This window comes from Artibeus jamaicensis, unplaced genomic scaffold, assembly GCF_021234435.1.
Source record: "Artibeus jamaicensis isolate MK-2021 breed Jamaican fruit bat unplaced genomic scaffold, CSHL_Jam_final contig_797, whole genome shotgun sequence".
Taxonomy (NCBI): domain Eukaryota; kingdom Metazoa; phylum Chordata; class Mammalia; order Chiroptera; family Phyllostomidae; genus Artibeus; species Artibeus jamaicensis.
The window spans coordinates 28,273,431-28,293,370 of NW_026521977.1; the positions used below are offsets into that span (position 1 = coordinate 28,273,431).

General features: G+C 63.4%; 4 protein-coding genes across 21 annotated transcripts in view; 2 read left to right on the forward strand and 2 right to left on the reverse strand.

Moving 5' to 3' along the window:
- Positions 1–4,268, forward strand: part of DGKZ (diacylglycerol kinase zeta) — a 31,483-nt gene extending 27,215 nt beyond the window's left edge. For all 6 annotated transcript variants that reach the window (XM_037166073.2, XM_037166071.2, XM_037166072.2 and 3 more), the window contains exons 24-31: positions 135–175; positions 663–802; positions 1,560–1,591; positions 1,816–1,859; positions 2,348–2,468; positions 2,573–2,606; positions 2,853–2,952; positions 3,517–4,268. In XM_037166073.2, the coding sequence (XP_037021968.2) occupies positions 135–175; positions 663–802; positions 1,560–1,591; positions 1,816–1,859; positions 2,348–2,468; positions 2,573–2,606; positions 2,853–2,952; positions 3,517–3,633 (629 nt within the window). In that variant the 3' untranslated portion in view covers positions 3,634–4,268. The remainder of the gene's footprint in view (positions 1–134; positions 176–662; positions 803–1,559; positions 1,592–1,815; positions 1,860–2,347; positions 2,469–2,572; positions 2,607–2,852; positions 2,953–3,516) is intronic.
- A 1,168-nt stretch (positions 4,269–5,436) lies between these two features.
- Positions 5,437–7,281, forward strand: MDK (midkine). Its single transcript, XM_037166223.2, has 5 exons — positions 5,437–5,496; positions 5,747–5,823; positions 5,957–6,124; positions 6,235–6,396; positions 6,994–7,281. The coding sequence occupies exons 2-5, from the start codon at positions 5,748–5,750 to the stop codon at positions 7,017–7,019; spliced, it is 432 nt and encodes a 143-aa protein (XP_037022118.2). The 5' UTR covers positions 5,437–5,496; position 5,747; the 3' UTR covers positions 7,020–7,281.
- Positions 7,282–7,285: 4 nt separating this feature from the next.
- On the reverse strand, positions 7,286–14,592 carry CHRM4 (cholinergic receptor muscarinic 4). The gene is made up of 2 exons (XM_037166266.2): positions 14,536–14,592; positions 7,286–10,053 (listed from the first exon to the last, which is right to left on the reverse strand). Exon 2 carries the CDS (start codon positions 10,023–10,025, stop codon positions 8,589–8,591), a length of 1,437 nt encoding a protein of 478 aa, XP_037022161.2. The 5' UTR covers positions 10,026–10,053; positions 14,536–14,592; the 3' UTR covers positions 7,286–8,588.
- A 3,720-nt stretch (positions 14,593–18,312) lies between these two features.
- AMBRA1 (autophagy and beclin 1 regulator 1) overlaps positions 18,313–19,940 on the reverse strand; it is a 179,668-nt gene continuing 178,040 nt past the window's right edge. For all 13 annotated transcript variants that reach the window (XM_037166185.2, XM_053673118.1, XM_053673120.1 and 10 more), the window contains one exon: positions 18,313–19,854. In XM_037166185.2, the coding sequence (XP_037022080.2) occupies positions 19,358–19,854 (497 nt within the window). In that variant the 3' untranslated portion in view covers positions 18,313–19,357. The remainder of the gene's footprint in view (positions 19,855–19,940) is intronic.

The following is a 19,940-nucleotide window of genomic DNA, read 5'->3' on the forward strand; positions in this document are numbered from 1 at the left end:
CCCTGAAGGGCCAGCTCCTGGCGGTCCCAAGCCATGTCCTGCCTCCTCCCTGGGGGTCCTGGGTTGGGGCAGCAGGAGCCCCGGGCCTGGACCAGGCCTCCCGGACCCGCAGCTAACCCAGCGTCTCCCCACAGCCACCACCGCCAGCCGCTTCTACAGGATCGACCGGGCCCAGGTGAGCACTCACAGCCCTGCTCCGCGACACCCAGCGTCCCCTCCACAGGCGGGCTCACCCATGCTCATCCCTGTCCACGGATAGGGCGTGGCCCTGCCCTCCAGACTGGAGTGCATGGGGCCAGTGCCCGGGGAACGGGGCCAGTGTGCCTGGGAAAGGCTTGCTGTTGGGGGGGGGGGGCCGGGGCCTCACAGTACAGGCGCCATCCGGAAAGACAGGAAACAGCACTGCTGGCCGGGGGCCAGCCTGGGTGACAGTTCATCCGTGGGAAGGGACTGGCAGGCTGGAGGGCCCAGGACCCAGAGGGCCAGGTAGAAGGAAAGCGGGTGGGCGAGGGAGGGGAAGAGGGACCAACAGGGCCACTCACCTGGCTGCCTCTGTCAGCATTCACACCCATAGCAGAGGCTTCTCCACGTCTGCCGGCGTGGTGGCCACCTCACCCCACCACCGCTGCCCTGACCCTTGGCCCCGGCCTCCCCACCCACAGGAGCACCTCAACTACGTGACTGAGATCGCACAGGATGAGATTTATATCCTGGACCCGGAGCTGTTGGGGGCGTCGGCCCGGCCTGACCTCCCGACCCCCACTTCCCCTCTCCCCACCTCCCCCTGCTCACCCACACCCCGGTGAGTCCCTGGGCTCCTCTGGCCCGGCCTGAAGTCCCACCTACGGGACAGCTGCTCCCGGAGCCCTGCCTTCAGCCATAGCCACAGCCACTTCCCTGGTACCAGCCTCCCGCTCTGGCTGCCCGCCTTCGTGGTCCCGCCCAGACCCGGCCCTCCCCTAACACCTGGCCACACCCCCGTTCAGACCGAGTGCCCCCGGCCTCCAGCCCTGCCCTCCCCAGTCTAGAACCTCTGCCTGTGCCCTGCGGTCTGTGGCTGCAGGTCACTCCACCGGACACAGCCCAAGCCTGCCCTCCCCTCTGTCACTACAGCCCAGCCCCATGGCCTCTCAGGTTTGGGGGCCTCGCATTTGCCTGCTCTGCACCTGTCCCAAGGCCTCCTCTCCCCACCTCCCTGTGCCTCACAGAGCTGGCCCCCATTCACACCTGCACCTCGGGGCTTCTGCCCTCAACAAGTCTGGGGAACCCCATCTGACATGGCTGTTCAAGTAACCACCCCGTCTCCTGTTCTTCACAGCACTCCTGCTCTCAAAATCCTTTATTTATTTGTTGACCTGTTTGTGGTCCCAGCTAGAATGTGAGCTCCCTGAGAGCCAGCTCGTGTTTGCCGCTGTACCCCCAGAGCCTGCAGCAGCCCTGACAGGCAGGGGGCACTCAATAAACCATTGAAAGAACACAGGGCGCCCCTGTTTGGGGCTGGGAGGGGACCAGCTGGCCTGTGCACAGCCGCATCACATCTCACCCCACTCTGTTTGTAGGTCACTACCGGGGGATGCGGTGCCCCCTAAAGGTGAGGCTTCTCCCTGGCTATGGGGGTGAGGTCAGTGGGGAGGTGGGCCCATGCTCTGCCTCACGCAGACACTCCTGTCAAGGTCCCTGGGGTCACGTTCTCCACGAGCCCAGCCCTCAGCACACATGCCCCGCAGCCCCTCTTTGCACACTACCTGTGTGTCCACACATCAACACAAGCCCAGGCCTCTGGCCCTGGAGTGTAACAGGCAGGTGTTCCGGCAGGTGAAGAGCTGGTGGAGGCTGCCAAGAGGAACGACTTCTGTAAGGTACTAGGGCCCTGGCTCCAGCTCCCTCCCCTGGGCAGCGCCCTTGCCCGGGGGCGGTGCACCTGGTGAGCCAGAAGCTGGCCTGTTCTGACACAGTCATCCAGCATCATCCGGCATCATCTTGCCCTCAGCAGAGCAGGGTTTCCTTGGTGATTGTCCCATTCCACCTTGCCCCATCCAGCCCATGGCCCATGGCCCTTCATAGGGCTGCCTAGCTCAGTGTGCCTGTCCCTGGCGCTCTGGAGTGAGTGTTCAAGGAACCGCAGTCCCCAGGGCCTGGTCATCTGTCCTCCTAGGGGAGTCCACTGGCACTTTGGCTGAGACAAGCCCCTCGTCTCTCCCCTGACACTCCCAAAAGACCCCAGCAGCCCCTAGGGAGCGATGTGTGTGAGCATGCCAGTGTCAGCCCTGTGGCCTGTATGTGAGTTGAGGGACATTTCTGGGGCTGGAAAGGGTGGCCAGGAGCCCAGCCCTGCCCCTGCCCTCAGCTCCAGGAGCTGCACCGAGCTGGTGGCAACCTCATGCACCGGGATGGCCAGAGTCGCACACTCCTGCACCATGCAGTCAGCACTGGCAGCAAGGAAGTGGTCCGCTACCTGCTGGACCACGGTAAGCTGCACCACTGGGCACCCTGCCCCACCCCCCAGGCCAGGCTGAGGCAGGAGGAGGAGAGGCTGCCAGGCCTCTCTGACCTGCCCCTCCCCTCTCCTCAGCCCCCCAAGAGATCCTTGATGCTGTAGAGGAAAAGTGAGTATGTGGCAGTGCAGGACGCCGGTTACTCTGGAAACTGCCTGCCTTCCTCTCGCCCTTCCTGTTTTGTCCAGTGGGAGCCCACAAACCCTTCCTGGCCATATCTGTCATCCTCCGGGCCACCCCGCCCCGTGCCTCAGGCCAGGGCCACAAACTTCCGGATCTTTTATGACGGCCCTTGGGAGACATATGGGAGGGCCCAGAGGACTGGATGGAACCCACAGCCAGCCCCCCTTCCCCCAGCGGGGAGACCTGTCTGCACCAGGCCGCAGCCCTGGGCCAGCGCACCATCTGCCACTACATCGTGGAGGCAGGGGCCTCGCTCATGAAGACGGACCAGCAGGTGAGCAGACTAGCAGGGCCGGCAGGGAGTCCACGCAGGTACGACCGATGCTCTCCCAGGCCTGAGCCCTTGTGAGAGGGCAGCCTCGGGAAGGCCCCTCTGGGGAATCGGTGCTATTCCTCAGCCTTGAGAAGCCTGGACCATTGGGCTCTCCCTCCCTGGAGCACGCCTGCGCCTTCCCTCCCCACTCTTCCTCCCCTACAGGTAGGTGTGCCTCTCCTAAACGCTAAGGGACCACAAGGGACTTGGCAACCAGGGGGGCAGTGGGCAGCGGCAGCTCCCAGGAACTAACCCCTGACTCTGTCTCCAGGCCCCCTTTCCTCTGACTTCCCAGTGAACCAGCGCGGCCCCGCCCAGGCTCTCTCCTGTTGCTGATTCTACCCTAAGCCCTTCCTTGTTTCACTGTCCCTGGCTTTAATCAACGTACTCTCAGAATCAAAAAAGAAAAAAGAAACCCGAGCCAGCAGGGCAGCCCAGCCAGCCCGCAAGGCCTCCCCTCCCCAACCAGCAGACTGAGGGACGGGCCCAGCCTCTCCTGAGCCTGACCACAGCTCCTCTCTCCAGGGGGACACTCCCCGGCAGCGGGCAGAGAAGGCCCAGGACACCGAGCTGGCCGCCTACCTGGAGAACCGGCAGCACTACCAGATGATCCAGCGGGAGGACCAAGAGACGGCTGTGTAGCTGAGGCCAATGCCGAGGAGGGGCAGGCCCCAGTCACGGCACGAGCCTCCTCCGCGCCCACCTCACTGCCACATTCCAGTCGGACAGCCACGGGGTGACCCATGCTCCTGGGAAGGAGCCCCGTGCTGCCCCAGAGGAGCCACCCAAACCTGGGGCTGGACTCTGAGGAGCTGGGGCATCTCACCTGTTCCCACGAGTCCCGGCCTGACCTGGAGGCCCGCAGGGGAGCAGAAGCCGGACTGGACCAGGCAGGCCTTTGGAGGGCAGGGCCATGCCGCCACGGGGCGGCCCGCACCCTGGCCAGTGCCCGCCATAGAATTTAGGAGCCAGAGGGTGATGGCAGATGGGCTTGAAGCCCCATCAGGGAGCCTTCCTAAGTCACTTGGTCCTCAAGGGCCCCAGCTCTGAGGCTCCGGGGGGTTCAGCCCTGCTGCCCTGACCCCACCCCTCCCAGGGCTTGCCCTCAGAACCTCGAGCCTGCTGTGCTCGCCTGCCTGCGGCCCTGCTTGGCACCTGCCCTAATGTCCCTCCCCAGTCATTTCTTGCAGGACTGTGTGGCCTGGGGGTTGGGGTGGGACTCTCGGGCGACTTGTTTACAGCTGGGTGTGACTCAGTAAAGTGGATTTCTTTTTTTCCTTTCTGCGTTTTTTTTTTGGGGGGGAGAGGTCTTACCAAAGCAGCCAGGTCTGCTGGGCTATCTTCAAAGTGGGGGCACTGGACACGGTGGACCCAGACACTTTCCTGGGGGTCCTGGGTCTCGTTAGGGGGTGGGGTCCCAAGGCCTGCCCGGGACCTGACCTCTGCCGGGCTGCCTAGGCAGGCGGGGTGGGGGGCGCTGAGTGCAGAGTTTCTCCCGATTCCTGCTTCCCGCAGGGACACTAACAAAGTGAGAGAGGTGGGGCGGGGAGGAGGGTGGCTTCGCCGCCCGCGGGCCCTGCAGCCTGGGGCAAGCCCCCTGCCCCAGGCCCCAGTGCTTCCGCCGTTTAGGTGGACCCGGTGCAGGGAGCCCCAGGCTCCAGGGTCAAAAGGGCAGGCATGCGCTGCCGCCACGGGGGCCGTGTCTGGAACTTCTCAGACGGCCCGGGTCGGCTCCGAGTCTTCCTAAACGCCGCCTGCGGTCCCGCCTCCTCCGCCTCCCCCACCCCTGCAGACCGACGCTCTGGGAAAGGTGCAGCACCCCCACCCTCGTCCCACATGTTTTCTCCGGGTTCCCGTCCCAGGCTCCCAACACTGAGTAAAGCACCTCCCTGCACACTTGGCTATCCGAAGAGGGGCGAATGCACCTTTCCAGCAGCACCGGGGCGCTGGGGGCCAGCAGGCCCTGGGGGGCGCGGGGGCGCGGGGCCTAACTGCACACAGGCTGAAACTCGGGCGGCCCGGTGACACACCGGGACTCCACACTCCCTCACGGTTCCCATCGAAGGCTCCGCCGGCCAAAAAGGTGGCTCGCGTCCTTTTTGGAGTGGGGATTGCCCCTGGGGGGGGTGGCACAGAGCGCCAGGGTGGAAAGCTGGGCCTGGAGCCGGGGACCCAGGTATCAGGGCAAGACGGAGGCCTGGGGCCGGGAGCTCCAGGCATCTGTGGGCTGAGGGCACTGTCGGGGCTACGCGAGGGCACCCGCGGCGGGAAGCCCGGGTGGAGACGCCAGGCACGCCAGGCGGGAGTGGAGGCGGGGACGCCGGGGTCTGGGGGGCGGTGCGGGGATTTAAGAGGAGGGGGTGGGGCGGGCCCTTTCTCGGTGGTGGGGGGGCGGGGGCCCATGTGACCGGCTCAGACCGGTTCTGGAGACAAAAGGGGCCGCGGCGGCCGGAGTGGGACAAGACGGGGCCAGCGCGGGAGGGAGCGAAGCATCGCTGGCGGCAAGTGAGTGCGTGCGTGGGGCTGGAGGGCCGCGGTCCTGGGTGGAGGCAGGATGAGGGTCTGGGCTGCACCCGGGCTCGGAGTATCCCCCGGGAGCCGCCGCCGGCGAGGAGTCGGCCCCTCGGGCTTTCCCGCGCTGCAGGAGCAGCCCGAGCCTTTGGGCCGGGAAAATGGGAAAGCTGTTGGGAAGTGCGCGCGCGGCTCCCAGGGGGGAACGGGCCGCGGGGCGCGCTGACCCTTGCTCTGCTCGCAGGATGCAGCACCGAGGCTTCCTCCTCCTCGCCCTCCTGGCCCTGCTGGCCCTCACCTCCGCGGTGGCCAAAAAGAAAGGTGTGTGAGGTTTGGGGGCTGAAGGAGGGCTGGCCGCCTGGGTTCCGAGGCCGGGACCCCAGGAAGGGGTCCCCGAGTGAGTCTGTAGATGCCTGGGCCCTGAGTTCTGTCCCCCTCCCCCCGTGCGTTTTAGACAAAGTGAAAAAGGGCAGCCCGGGGAGCGAGTGCGCAGAGTGGACGTGGGGGCCCTGCACCCCCAGCAGCAAGGACTGTGGCGCTGGTTTCCGTGAAGGTACCTGCGGGGCCCAGACTCAGCGCCTCCGCTGCCGGGTGCCATGCAACTGGAAGAAGGAGTTTGGAGGTGAGGTGGGGCACCGGCGGGGAAGGGGGCGCAGCCTCACTGGAACCTGGGCAGACCAGTGGGGGGAGGCCGCAGACCGTCCAGCGCTGACCCCGGCCCCCTCCCGCCAGCGGACTGCAAGTACAAGTTCGAGAGCTGGGGCTCGTGTGACGGGGGCTCTGGCACCAAAGCCCGCCAAGGCACCCTGAAGAAGGCGCGGTACAATGCCCAGTGCCAGGAAACCATCCGCGTAACCAAGCCCTGCACCCCCAAGACCAAAGCCAAGACCAAAGGTCAGCCAGGGGAGAGGGGGCAGGGTCGCGGCAGGGGGCTGCCCCCACCTGTGAGGGGAATGGTTCACCCAGGAGGTTTGGGGCCCTGGTCAGTGGTTTCCTGACATCTCTGCCCTGTTCACCTCTCTGTAGAGGTAACCGAGGTGGGCATGGCCTAGGGCCCCGGGAAAGCCCTGGAAGGGCTTTGCTTTGTCGCCTGTTAGGCCCAGGGGAGCATTTGGTCAGCTCTGCCCTGTCCAATGTGGAAGGGCTGTACTGTCCGCACTGGCCTCCTCCCTCACCATATTCCTGACTCCCAGCAGCCCAGAGAGGCCTACGGGGCAGAGGGGAACCCGCCCACTCCCAGATGGGGAGGCGGGGCTGTCGCCCAGGGTTGTGGGGGACCAGGGCTGGGACACTTTGAAGTGACCTGATCCCGAGCGAACGGTTAAGTTGGTGGGTGGCTGCAGCATAATGGCTGCCCTATCCCACCAGTTTCCAGGCCCGCTGGTCAAGAACCACTAGGGGGCAGGATTTTCCTTCCCCTGATATGCAGAGGGATCTTCTCTGGGTCACCTGGTTGAGCTCTCCTAACGCGGTGTCTTTCTTGTTTTACAGCCAAGAAAGGGAAGGGGAAGGACTAGCGGCCAGGCCTGAATGCCAAAGCGCCCCTGGCCCTCGCACTCCCTCCCACGGCCAGGCCAGAGCCCACCAGTGCCTTCTGTTCTTCAGCTTTATCAATCACGCCCTGCCCCCTCCCTCTCCCTCTCCCGCCCCGCCCCCAGGTGCCCGCAGTGGGATGGGACGAGGGGTCCTGGGCAGCCTGAGCCTCCCCACAGAGGGATTTCTTTCCCACGCCCCTTTGTTCTCGCCCAGAACAATGCCATTCCTAAGAAATAAATCCATTTTCTCCCAATAAAAGCTTTTTTTTTTAATATATAAAAGCCTCTTCCTGGGTAGTTTGCTGTGGTGATTTGTTGGGTGGGAGTGGATGATGGTGGAGGGAAGAAAAGGTTGGAGGGAAAGGTGGCTTCCTTGGGGGCCGGCTGCTTCCCCAGAAAAAGAACGGTTATGACCATTCCATTCAGAGTCTTCTACTGTCCTGTGGAAGGGGCCCCTACCAAGTGCCCTAGCCTTTTGGTCCTAATCTGTCCAGGGTGACCCCGTGGGTGGGCAAGGGAACTCACAAGACTCATTCGAGCTGACACTCCCAGGCCAAGGCCTCTGGTCCAGTCCACTGCCCATCAGGAAGGTTCTACCCACTGGGAGAGCAAAGCTGGGGGTTGCCCACCAGTCTTAACCCCTGCCTGCCCCCACTGGCACAGAAGTCCCTGTGGGGAAAGTCCATCCCTGTTCTGTCTCTGGTGACCCAGGCGCTCTTCCATCCTGCAGGGGCCATGAGGAACCCTGCCCACCACAGCCACCTTCACTCCGTGTGACCTGGAACAAGCTCTAACCTTGGGGAGGACTCGGGCTCTTGAGAATCCCGCGGATTCTCCCCGCTCAGGCTAGGGACCTGGGAAGCCTGACCTCAGTTCCTGAGTGAGATGCCCTCCCGCTGGCCCATGGTGACCGTGACCAGGGCCATGCTGCAGAAGGAAGAGGTGCCCCAAAGCCCTCTCCACCTGGCCTCCAGTCAGCTTCCCACCTGTCCAACAAGTACCTGGCTAAGCGTTGCAGCAAGGAGAAATTTCTGCTCCTGGAGTGGTATTTGGAAGGAGGGGGCGGAGCTTACATGCGGGGTGCAGGGGGCAGAAAGCACCGATTACAAAAGAATAGGGGACCCTACCCTTCCCTTCCTGAGCCTCCTTTCCAAAGCATGGGCCTCTGCTCGTCCCAAGGGGAGTCTGGACTGCTCTCCTCTTGAGGTCCATTCTTTCAGCCACGCTGGTTGGTCATGGTGGGGCAGGTGCCCACGTAGGTCAGTGACCCCCAGCTCCCTGAGGCAGAGCCGTAGAGGTGGGACAAGCAGTCCTGGTTCAGACACCTCCTGGGGCTGACCCTCCTCGGCCAGAGCAGAGAGCCGGTCTTCTCTCCGAATCCAGCCAGAGCCTCTTTCTGAGCCCCACAGGCTGTCAGGGACCTCAGTTCTCCCCTCAGCCACTGTGAACACTGAAAGGTGCTTTCGAATCCTGCCGCTACAGCAGCTGAGCCATGTGGTCCCCCAGCACACGCAAGCGACCGCCAGCACCTCCTATGGCACCCCTGCCTGCCTACCTGGCAGTGCCGATGTTCCGATACTGGCACAGCAGCAGGTGCCTGAAGGTCTTTTTAAAGGTGGCATTGCAGAGGGCGTAGCAAGCGGGGTTGATGGTGCTGTTGACGTAGCAGAGCCAGTAGCCAATGGACCACACCGTGTCAGGGATGCAGCTCTGGCAGAAGGTGTTCACCAGGACCATGACGTTGTAGGGCGTCCAGGTGAGGATGAAGGCCAACAGAATGGCAAAGATGGTCCGTGTCACCTTGCGTTCCCGGGCTGCCATCTGCCGCTTCTTGCGCACCTGGTTGCGGGCAATGCTGGCAAACTTGCGGGCCACGTTGGCCGCCGGGCGCATGCCAGCTGGCGTGGCAGGCACGATCTCGATGGCTGTCACGCACTCGTTGCCCGTGTGCTTCGTCACAATCTGGATCTTGGACCATTTGGAGGCTGGGTTGAGAGCCCGAGGCTGTAGGCGAGGGGCGGGGGTGGCGGGCACGGTGGTCTCTGTGGTCGACAGCTCTGTGGGTGGTCGTTCCTTGGTGTTCTGGGTGGCACTGCCTGAGCTGGACTCATTGGAAGTGTCCTTGTCAGCCACCGGGCGCGGCGGGGGTGGCAGGACCGGCGGCGGGGCCTCCTCCAGCTTCCCATTGCGAAGCTGCTCTCGTGCAGCTTCTCCCGGCGGGGCCTTCTTGACGCTCTGCTTCATCAGGGGGCTCTTGAGGAAGGCCAGAGTCTTGGCCTTCTTCTCCTTAGGGCCTTCAGGCCGGTGCTTGTGGACCCGGCTGCGGCTGGCCAGGGAGATGTGAATGTAGAGGACAGTCATGATGACCACGGGCAGGTAGAAGGCAGCGATGGCGGTGCCAAAGGTCACCGCCGGGTTGGACAGGAACTGGATGAAGCACTGGTTGTCGGGCACTGTCCGCTTGCCCACCACAAACTGCCAGAATAAGATAGCAGGTGCCCAGAGCACAAAGGACAGGACCCAGGCCGCAGCGATCATGAGCCCCGCCATCTTGGTGGTGCGCCGGGCCGGGTAGGTGAGGGGCTTGGTGACGCAGAAGTAGCGGTCAAAGCTGATGATGAGCAGGTTCATGACAGAGGCGTTGCTCACCACATAGTCCAGGGCCAGCCACAGGTCGCAGACCACGGCGCCCAGTGGCCAGTAGCCCTTGATGATGTACACGGTGTAGAGGTTCATGGAGAAGGCGCCTATGATGAGATCGGCACAGGCCAGGCTGAAGAGGAAGTAGTTGTTGACCGTCTGCAACTGCCGGTTGACCTTGATGGACAGCATCACCAGGATGTTGCCCACCACAGTCACCAGGCTCAGCGAGCCTGTCACCGTGGCGATGAACACCATCTCCACCGTCTCATAGCGGTTATGGGTTGATGAGACCAGGCGCACAGACTGGTTGCCCGCGCTGCCGTTGACTGGGGTGAAGTTCGCCATTTCAGTTAGCGGGGCCGGGCGGGGGCACCTGGAGGGGAAGGAGAGAAAGAGGGGAGCTGTTGACGAGGATTAGAAGGGTGAAGTGGGGTACACTGGGGTTCAGGGGGCAGAGGGACCTCATCCTGCAGAAGCTGAGGTGACTCTGTCCCAGCACGTCCTCCGTTGTCCCTGGTCATTTACTGAGGTAGCTCTGGGGCCGTGGTCACAGAAGTGAGTGCCACACACACACAACGAGGGAGCAACCACACAATAGTGCTGGAGAGAAAACAGGGCAGGGCAGGGCAGGGCAGGAAGCGACCCAGAGGACAGACAGGAGTGGAGGGCTCGCTGGAGGTGGCCTGGAGGGTGACAAGGAGGCAGCCACCTGGAAGGCTTCAGAAAGGAGCCCAGTCCAGGGCAAGGGCAAGAGCGAAGGCCCCGAGGCCCGTGGGAGGCAAGGACAGAGGTGAACCTGGTGGCACCCGGGGAAGGGCCACTCCCTCCCCACTGGAGGGGCTGAGTGGCCGCAGATGTCCCGTGTGACTCTGCTCAGAAGTGTTCATTCAGCCATTTGGTCATTCCTTAGGCCAACATGCCAGGGGACCTGCTCTCCAGTCCCCACAGAGGGCACCGGGGACAAAAAAGGACACATTAGCAGCTACAGTTTATTCTCTACCACGTGCCAGACCTCCCGACACTTTCTATAGGTATCCGCTCATTTCACCACAGGACACACCTACGCGCTAGGTGCCCTCATTTTTCAATGCTCACAGACGGAAACCGAAGCACAGGGGTGTTAACCTGACCCAGGCCCCACAGAAGCTGGACGTCATGTTGCTGTCCCAGAGGTGGGAGTTCTGGCCGACGGAGGCCCTCAGAGTCACAGGAACCAGAGACCCCACCTGGGAGAACGCCCCGCAGAGGCCCCCAGGGGAGGCGGCGTGGAGCTCGGAGCCTCGAGGACGCGGGGGTGCGGCAGACAGGCCGAGGGCGCCAGGTCAGGGCCCTGCCCGAGCCTGCGCTTCCTCCCGCCCGGCCCCGCCGCTGCCCCTCCCCCCTTCTCCCCACCGTGCGGGGGAGGCCACCGCCCAGCGCCCAGTGCCCGCAGGGCAGCCGCCCGACCAGCTCCTTCACTCCCACCAACACGAGCACCGTGACACACGCGCAGGGGCCCCACGGCAACCCCACCAGTCACTGTCATGCACCCGGTAGTCCTGGGCGTCTACTGAGAGAGACTGGGGGGGGGGGGCGGGAGGAGCAGAGGTGGTGTGGGAGGGAGGGGCACTCACACCCGGGCCCTGCCTCAAGTCCAGCGGGACCGACCTGCGTGGCCTCAGACAAGCCGCCTCACCTGCCAGCGCCCCTCTCATTTGCGAAATGGGGCTCTTCCCGGGACAACCTCCCCCAGAGCGCTGGAGCGGCGGTGGAGTTCAGCAGCTGGAGCCAGGTCCCCGTGTGACCCCCCCAAGTCTGGCCTCGGCCCCCCTAATCCACCGTCAGACACAGAACCAGCCTCCTGGCCCGGCAGTTTAAAGTCGCTGCCCAAATCCTTGGTTCACTGGCGGAAAGGTTCAGAAATGGGTAGTGCCCCCCGCCCCCCACCCTGCTCCCCCACACCAAGGTCACAGATGAGCCAAGGGCAAAGACCAGATAATGCCATGTCCCCGGTGTGGGACAGCCCCTCTCACCTCTGGGAGCCTCTGGAGTAATACCCCAGGTGTCGCCCTCTGAGCTGGGGGAAGGGGGGGAAGGGGGGGCAGGTGGAATCACCCGCTTGGAGAGATGCCCTGCCCAGGCCGCGCGCGCTGGGCGCCAGGTGGGCGGAGTGATGGGTCTGTCGGCGGCCCCAGGGACGCCCACCCCGACCCGCCAGCCTCTCAGGCCCGGGCCCAGGCGGCGAGGTCAGAGCGGGGCTGGCAGGGCCTCAGAGGAAAGACACAACCTCGGTTGTTTATCGGGTGTTAACAGTGAGTCAGGAATCCCTCCGAGCTCTTTACATCGATCATCTGGTTTAATCCTTACGGCAGCCTGCAAAGGCAGGCGGTACTAGTGTCCTCATCCTGAAGATGTGTCTTCTTACAGCTGAAGGTAGATGTCAGTTGACTTGCTCAAAGTCAGTGTGTAAGGAACCGGGCGGGGCGGGGTATGGGGGGCAGCATTAGAACCCAGGAGCCCCCTTCCCAGCCCCGAGGTGCTCCGGGCTCACAGCTGATTTCCTGCCTCTGCTCCCTCCCCTTAGTAACCACACAACGAGGGGCGGGGCGGGGCGGGGCAGGCTTCGGTAGCGCCCCCACCATTCCCTGCCCCCTCCCTCACTTGGCTTTCCCAGAACAGATCTCTGGTCTCCACTGGGGACATCTTGTCTCCAGTGCGGGGGCCGGGGGTTTGGCCCCGCTCTGGGCCCGCCAGGGGAAGCCGCGGGCTGTAGACGGGGCGTAGCGCAGTGTCTTCCCGCCCCCCACCCCAGGTGTCTTTCTGAACCCCTCTAGTCTTCCACAGACACCTGGGACCATAACACTCCCTGGCACTTTTCTCTGGGATCCAAGTGGCCTGGGACCTGGGGGAGCGAGCAGCCCGGCCCAGGGCCGTGCGCACCGCTAGATGGCAATGTCGGCCCCTGGGTGCCAGCCCGGGACCCGGAGCTGGCAGCCAACCTTGGCCACTGCCCCCAACTCCGAAACGACGGAGACCACTGAGGAGGCCCCAAGCAGGGATCCCCTTTCCAGGCCCCACTCGGGAGCTGCCCTTAGCGCCACGCGGGGTTCCGTGGTGGGAAATTAAGGGCGCCCAGTTTCCACCCGGCACCGGGCGAGGAACGTGTGCACGGAAGGCGAGTGCGTGTTTGTGTGTGCGAACTGGGGAGCGCGAGTAGACGCTAGTAGCTGTCCGCATGTGCGTGTGTGCGCGCGCTCAGCCACGCCTAGATACCAGTGCGCCCCGTGTGCGCGTGAGCAAGCCCGTGCCATGTGGACACGTGCTTGTGCATGCGTGTGCGTGCTTGGAGCGCTGTGGCCTGGCGGTTGCACATGGTTCGGATGTGCCTACGCCTGTGAGCTTGTGTACACGAACAAATGCAGGGCTGGCAGTCAGTGACCCGTCACATTCCAAAAGACTCTGCCGGGAGACCGGCCCCAGATCTTGGCCGTCTGAGCGCGGATAAAGTCGGCGTCTGGATCGTGCCGCGCCTGTGGCTGGGAAAGAATCCGGCGCAGCATGAAAGGCCAGACTACACAGGTTTGCGACGGCACCGTGAACTTGGGGCATTGTGTTAGCTGAGTGCTCGGCGGTGTAGTGCCTGCCCCCCCCCCCCACGCGTCGGTGCAGAGTCCCAGCCTTGAACTGACTTTCTGTGCAGGGGCCGCTGCTGGAGTCCCTGACTCGACCTTGCGGGACACCAGGCTCGGCTCAGCATGCCCGCCGCGCGTTACCTCCGGAGAGAACCGGCGAGAGGGTGCAGGCAGCACCCCCATAACCAGGAGGCCCAGAAGGGGCTTTGGTTAGGAAAGTGTAATATTCTTTGCCCACGCTCCTGACCCTGTTCCGCGCTGGGGAAGCACCGTGTGGCCCCAGTGTCTAGCGGGGGCACCTGTTTTTCAAGCTCGGGGATCGGGCGGGCATCCGGGGCCCGGCTGCGACTTATTACGGGGCCCATCTGGAGGCTCCTCCACGTCGTCCTGGTGGTCGATGGGGCCCTGTCTCTCCACTGCCCCGCCCTCCCCCAACTCCTTAGCTTGCAATTCCTGCCGCCTCTGGGCGTGGGCACCGTTTTTTGCCGGGTCCTCAAGCTCCCCCATCCCCCTTTCCCAGACCAAACGGGAGCGCGTGCTGTGGACCCCGCGAGGGTAGGGTGGGTTCTCAGGCTTGTGCTCCAGGGCTCCGGGAACGCTGTGGCCCTTGGATCTGTCCCTGGAGCGGGAGAGGAGACTCAGGGGTTCACGGAGAGAGAGAGAAGGGGTACAGGGGATTTGGCAACGAAATTGTGCCTGACACTTCAACCACGGGGCCGGGGTTTAAAGCCACATCTCCGGGCTCTGGGCCTGGGCAACAGCAGGGCGGGTGGGGGAGCCCTGGAATGAGGGAGCCCTGGAATGCGCCAAGAAAGGGCAAGGGTGCTTTCCGTCGGGGTCCAAGGTCGCCGGCTCAATGACTCCATGGCCAAGAGTGAGCTGGCAGCGCCGGGGGCGGGGAGACGGGCGGGAAAAGGCTCTTTGGGACTCCCGCGCCCGGCGCCCGGCGCCCGGCAGAGCTGCCAGTCGGAGGGCTGGAGTGCGGGGTCCCGCCCCGACGGCTGCCCCGGCCTCCTAGGGGGCCGAGAGCGGGCACACCCTGCGGACATCCACAGGCGCCCCTGGAGGACCCTTCCTTCCAGCGGTGCCCTCTGCAGTCCCTGGCGCCGCACTCGCCCCGAGGAAGCCTGGGGCCCCGTCTCAGTCGGACCAACAGCTGAGGAGCCGCAGAGGGTCCGGGAGCCCCGCATCTTTCTCCCCGAACCGAGTCCCCCCGCCCCCGCGCTGCCGCGGAAGTCACTTACCAGACACCTCCGTCCCACTCCACTCGCACCTGACAGACGGCGGGATGGGAGGGCGGCCCCGCGGGCCAGCGGGCGGGGCGGGCGGCCGGGCCACGGGCCGGGGGCGGGGACGGGGTGCCGAGGGGCGGCCCCTGCTCCGCCCGCAGCTCCCGGCGCTGTGGCTCCGACTCGCGCTCACGCTCGCACTTTTCCCCGAGCCGCGTGATGTCACGGGGTAGCAGCCAATCCTGGTGGGGCCGCGCCGCCCGCCCGGGGCCGGCCACCCAACGAGGACGCGCGGGGGGCACCACCGGGGCGTCGGGGACCCCAGCTTCGCGCGCCCCTCACCGGAGCCGGCCAGCAGCTCCCCGCTCGGGCACTATGGGGGCGCCGCCCACGGCCGAAAGAGCTGCCTGGCTGGGGGCTCGGACCTCTGGGAGGCTGGGGGGTGGGGTGTCGCGTTGTCATGGGGACGCGGCGCCCCCTCGCGGGCTGGGGTGGGGCGAGAGCTGGCAGCCCCGTCTGGCTGCGCTTCCCGCCTCCGCTCTGACCAGGCACCCGGGACTGGGCGACTGTCTCGCTCCCAGCCCGGACCTCGCTCCCCGCGCGGCCCTGTGCACTGCGGGACCGCCGCGGCGCCAGGGTTTGAGCCCGACAGGAGGTCATGGATGGGCGGGGTCGGCTCCGCGGCCAAGGTTCCGTCGGGGCGGAGAGCCGAGGGCCTGCAGTTTCCTACCCTGGGGCTGCGCGTAGGCCTCCGGGCGACTAGAGGAGGGGCGCCGTCGGGGCTGGGGAAGGAGCCCGGGAGGGAGGAGCCCGCCCATCGCACACAACCCCCGCCCGCGCCCGCCCCCACCGCCTGGCTCCCGGCTCCTGCACTCCAGGCTGGGGAAGGTGTGCGCACCTTCTCTCCAGCCCCGGGACGGGATACGCAGCCCATCCAGCCAAGGCCTGAAGGGCGAGTTCACCGATTCCCGTGAGGGAAAGCTCAAGGTCACCTGGGCGGAGCCCGGAGCGAGACCCCAGAGGGCGAGCCACTGGTCTCTTGAGGTCTCCGGGAACCGCACTGGCCGGAGCCTGGGGACTGGTAGCCTTCCTTGCCTGAGCGGAGCTGGAGCGCCCGGGGCGCCCGCGGGACCGAGAGCCGCGCGGCTTCAGCACCTCGGAGAGCTCCGCCTCGGCCCTGACCTTGCGGGCTCAGCTTCGGGCAACCAGGAACCAGCGCTTTCTGCCTCCCTCTGAGACGCCAGTCCCTGGGCCGGGCCAGGCTCGGGTTCGCCCCCACGGCCGGGGCCCCGAGGCCTGTCTCCCCAAACTCTCTGAGCCAAACACCCGATTAACCTTAAGATGCATGCATGGTTCCTTCTTTTGGAAAAACAACTCAAGTCCCGCCCCTCCTTCGCCCTCACCTAAGGGACGGGCGGAGGGCTGTGCAGGAGGTGGGGGGTGGCGAGGCGGGTACGCGGAGGGGAAGCGGCAGGAGCTGCCAGAGAAGGGGCGGGAACGTGGGCCTGAGCCAGCGCCGCGGGGCTCGCGGTGTGGAGCTGTCCGTGCTGAACACCGATGTGCAGGTCGGTCCCCAGGGCTCAGGAGGGCGAGGGCTGGAGAAGCCATTGTCCTCTCCGTGAATGATCTGGTCTCTCCCACGATCCTCATCGCCACGGGTGAAGGAAGTGCTATTGTTCTTGCCCCCACTTCGCAGATGAAGAGCCAGGTTCAGTTGGCTTGTAAGGTAATTAGGTATCAGTCCTGTAAGGGTGTGTGTGTGTGTGTGTGTGTGTGTGTACACCGCCAGCGTGCACGCAGGAGAATGGGGGGTGGTCAGATAGAAATGTCGGATAGGGAGAACAGCAAGGCCAAGAACTGGAGGCCGCAGAGTCCGGAAATGCCTCTAACCACTGGTTGAATTCTCCCACTAACTCAGACAGAGCTGCTCCAGTTTCTCTGAGATGCACTGTGTGCTGGGGCCACTGGCCTCCCGCATCCCAGAACCCACAGAGGAAACGTGCAGAGCTGCGCTGGAAAGCAGAGACCTGCTTTATTTAGTCTGTGCTCTCTGCCTTTGTTCCAACTGGGTCTACAACTTGGGCCCACAGAACTTCTCTGGATGTTTCCTCATTTCCAAATGGGCTGCCAAGCTGTCCTACTGACCCCCACAACCTTGTTATGGCACACAAGAGGCCCCACGAAAGCCTCAGCCATGGGGACACTCTATTCACTGTGCAAGGGCTTTCTAAGCAAACAGGTTGGTGTTGTGACAGGAAGGTACCAACAGGGGCCTCCAGCAAGTAGAGCTGGGCTCATCCTTGGCTAGAAAGGGCAGAGGCCTGGGGCCAAACTTGGATCACCTCAATCACGAGGCTGAATATCCTTTTCCAAAATGATAGAGTAAGTCAATTCAAACCATGGCTCCACTAGTTGTGTGTGTCCAGGGGTAACGCCAGTGCCCTCCTCACAGGTTTTCATGATTACTGAGAGGTCAGCCATGTACTGTCCTGGGCACTGGGTTAATTAACACTCCGTATGTTCACAGTCCACACTGTCAGACCAAGGAATTCCTTGATTACAGCAGGCCCCTTCTCCTTCCATCTGTAGATGCACAGCTCAAGTCCCACCTCTCCGAGGCGGTGGGCCCTAACCAAGTGCTCTCTGAGCACGAAGGACTGGAGATAACCCAGCAGGAAGCAACAAAGGCTGCAACGTGGGGATCCTTACATCCTCCTAATGGGAGGAAAGGGAGGCAGAGAAAAGGCAAGTGGCTTGTCCAAGGTTCCACAGCTAGCTGATGTTTTAGTCGAGTCCACTGTTAAATATTAACTTTTTAGAAAATTCTAGTGTTCCTAACTATGTAACTCTTGCCATGGTTTTGGTATTACCTGCTTGCCCACTTGATCTTGTGGTTTTGTCTCGTTGAGGTAGGATCTATAATGACCCATGGTGTCTGGCACAGAGTTGGGCACTCAAGAGACACTCAAGGGAAGTACTCATTGCTGGCAAAAGTCCTGGACTGGCTCGGATTTTCCTGTATACCTCTAAGAATTGGAGGAGATACCCTTCTGCCACTTTTCTAAGATTTTATTTTGGCAGGGGGAGGGAGGGAGGACGGGAAACTGCATTCATTGGCTGTCTCTTGCATGCCCCCAACTGGGGTCCTGGCCCACAACCCAGGCATATGCCCCGACCAGGGTTGAACCAGCAACCTTCTGGCTTGCAGGACAACTCCCAACCCACTGAGCCACACCAGTCAGGGCTCCCTCCTGCCACTTTCAAACTGGCTTGAAACATGGTGGCCAAGACCTATGAATAGAGTAAGTAGGTCCTTCAGTCACTGCACTGAGGTGATAAAATGGAGACCTGAAGGGCCAGCAAATGGCACCTTTGTTGGAAACCTGCCGATGAGACCAAGCGCCTTGCCTGGCCAGCACCCATTAGGGGTGGTTTCCCAGAACTGGGAAGGTCCAGCTTTTTGCCAATTACATAGTCCTGGGTAGGAGGCAATCAAGACTGAGTGACCTTCTGTCATTCCCACCTGTACATCTGCCACTGCTGGAGCTGCCCCAGCCCTTAGCTGGCTCACAGGAAGCAGACAGCGGTGGTACTGGAGATGGGGTAACAGAGCAGAGCCAGCAGCCCTTATCTGAATGTCTTCTGCTGAGGCCTCAGACAGGGCCTCCACTTAGGACAGCAGCACCAACAGTGCCTGGGAGAGCCTGGGCCCAGCTCAGTTCAAAGACCCCCTTTCACCCCCACCCCTACCATCAACCCCTCCACCCTCCTCCACAAGAACGAGGAGCCTGGTGAGGGGCGTGTCATCACTTTAATGATGGGGATCTTTGGTGTTTCCCTCACTAGCAGTCAGACCATCCCCTCTCCTCCCACCAAGTATTTCTCTATCATGAGTTACAAACAAAAGAAATCACATTTCATACTAAAAACAGAATAATCAGAGCCTTGATTTTTCCACTAGAGACTACACGTACAGCTCAAGATTCCACATGCAACACCATAAATCACAGACTGAGACCTCACATTCTGACCTGGAGTCTCACCCTCCCCAGCCTTGGGTGGGCTCTGGGCTAGGCTCAGGTAATACTGACACCCACAGGCGCTGCTCTGAGGGCCTCGGGCAATGGGGGGAGAGGAGCTTGGGGAGCAAGCCCTGGGGGCTGGCCCGCCTACACCCCACACTCCTGAGTGAGGACCTACACACCATCCCTTCACCCCATCCTGTACCAGGCAAGCAAGCCCTCTGCTCCATGGTTGTCCCCATTAGCCAGTGCAGGCAGCCCCTGTCCTCAGGAATCTGGGAGCCTGGCCTGACCCCCAACGGTGGTCTCTGTGCAGAAGGGTGAGATAGAGGATGAAGGTCAGAAGGTTCTGAGTCAGAGATGGTTTTGGGGGGCTGGGCTGCTCCTCTTGATCTGCAGGTCCAGGTGGCATGGCCCACACAACAGGTGGACACCATCCAGGACGGTCTGGCCTGGATCTGGAAGACTGCCCCCCTTCCTGGGGTTCTCTGCCCAGGGCTGAGTTCCTTGAGCCCTGTTTCCAGGAGAAAGCGGGACTGATAGCAGGAACACCCACTTCCTCCTCCACTCATATCCGGCACAGCAGTGTGGCTCCCCTGGGGCTCCAGACCCTGGAGGGCACTAGTCCCCCAGCCCAAGGCAGGCCTTGCCCAGTCGACTACCTCCTACCCACTGACTCCGACTGCCTCTCCAGCCCCACCCTCTCGCTCCGGTCCGAGGCAGCCCGCAGCCCTTCCGCGTGCAGAGTCCCCAGTCAGCTGTGAGGTCCAACTTCTGCTCAGCGGTTTGAGGGAGGCACCAGTGCACATGTGTCTCTACCTGTTCCGAGGCTCCCCACCAGGTGATGCGGCTTCCCCCCTGCCACCACCACCACTGTCAGGAAGGTGGTTGTTATTGGTCAGGTCGCAGCCCAGGGTTGGTCCCTCAGTGCTGGGAAGGGGGCTAGGAGTTGGGGCAGGAGGGGAGGGGAGCAGGGGGGGCTGGGAGCGCTCCTGCCCAGGGGTACCAGGCTGGTCCCAGGAGACTGTCCGGGGGCTTAGGCCTCGCTCTGCCAGTTGCCCGGGTTCCGAGAGCAGTCCCCGAGAGGTGGAGGGCTGGGGCGAGGAGGTGCGGGCAGCCCCGGGCTCTGTGCCCGTCTGCGAGCTGCGGTGAATGCGGTGGCTGACGATGATGTTGTTGCCGAAGCCGCCCATGGAGGCCATGGTGGTGCTCTGCTCCCGCTGCACCACAGCAGTCATGCCCCCTTCGGCCATCAGCCGCTGGATCCTGCTGAGGGCGTCTTCCCCGCTGGCGCCGTACTCGGAGCCCTCGCCTGGAAGGTGCAAAGCAGGAAATGGAGGGCATTTGTTGCCAGCCTGATCTGCTGAGCCAGGCAGGCAACTGCTGGTAGTTGCTGGG

What these genes read in the sequence shown, in the direction of transcription:
- MDK (XM_037166223.2), top strand. Translation starts at nt 5,748, where the DNA reads ATGCAGCACCGAGGCTTCCTCCTCCTCGCCCTCCTGGCCCTGCTGGCC. An exon ending in CGCGGTGGCCAAAAAGAAAG is followed by an intron (nt 5,824 to 5,956) that starts GTGTGTGAGGTT and finishes CGTGCGTTTTAG; the next exon opens with ACAAAGTGAAAAAGGGCAGC. An exon ending in GACCAAAGCCAAGACCAAAG is followed by an intron (nt 6,397 to 6,993) that starts GTCAGCCAGGGG and finishes CTTGTTTTACAG; the next exon opens with CCAAGAAAGGGAAGGGGAAG.
- CHRM4 (XM_037166266.2), bottom strand. Translation starts at nt 10,025, where the DNA reads ATGGCGAACTTCACCCCAGTCAACGGCAGCGCGGGCAACCAGTCTGTG.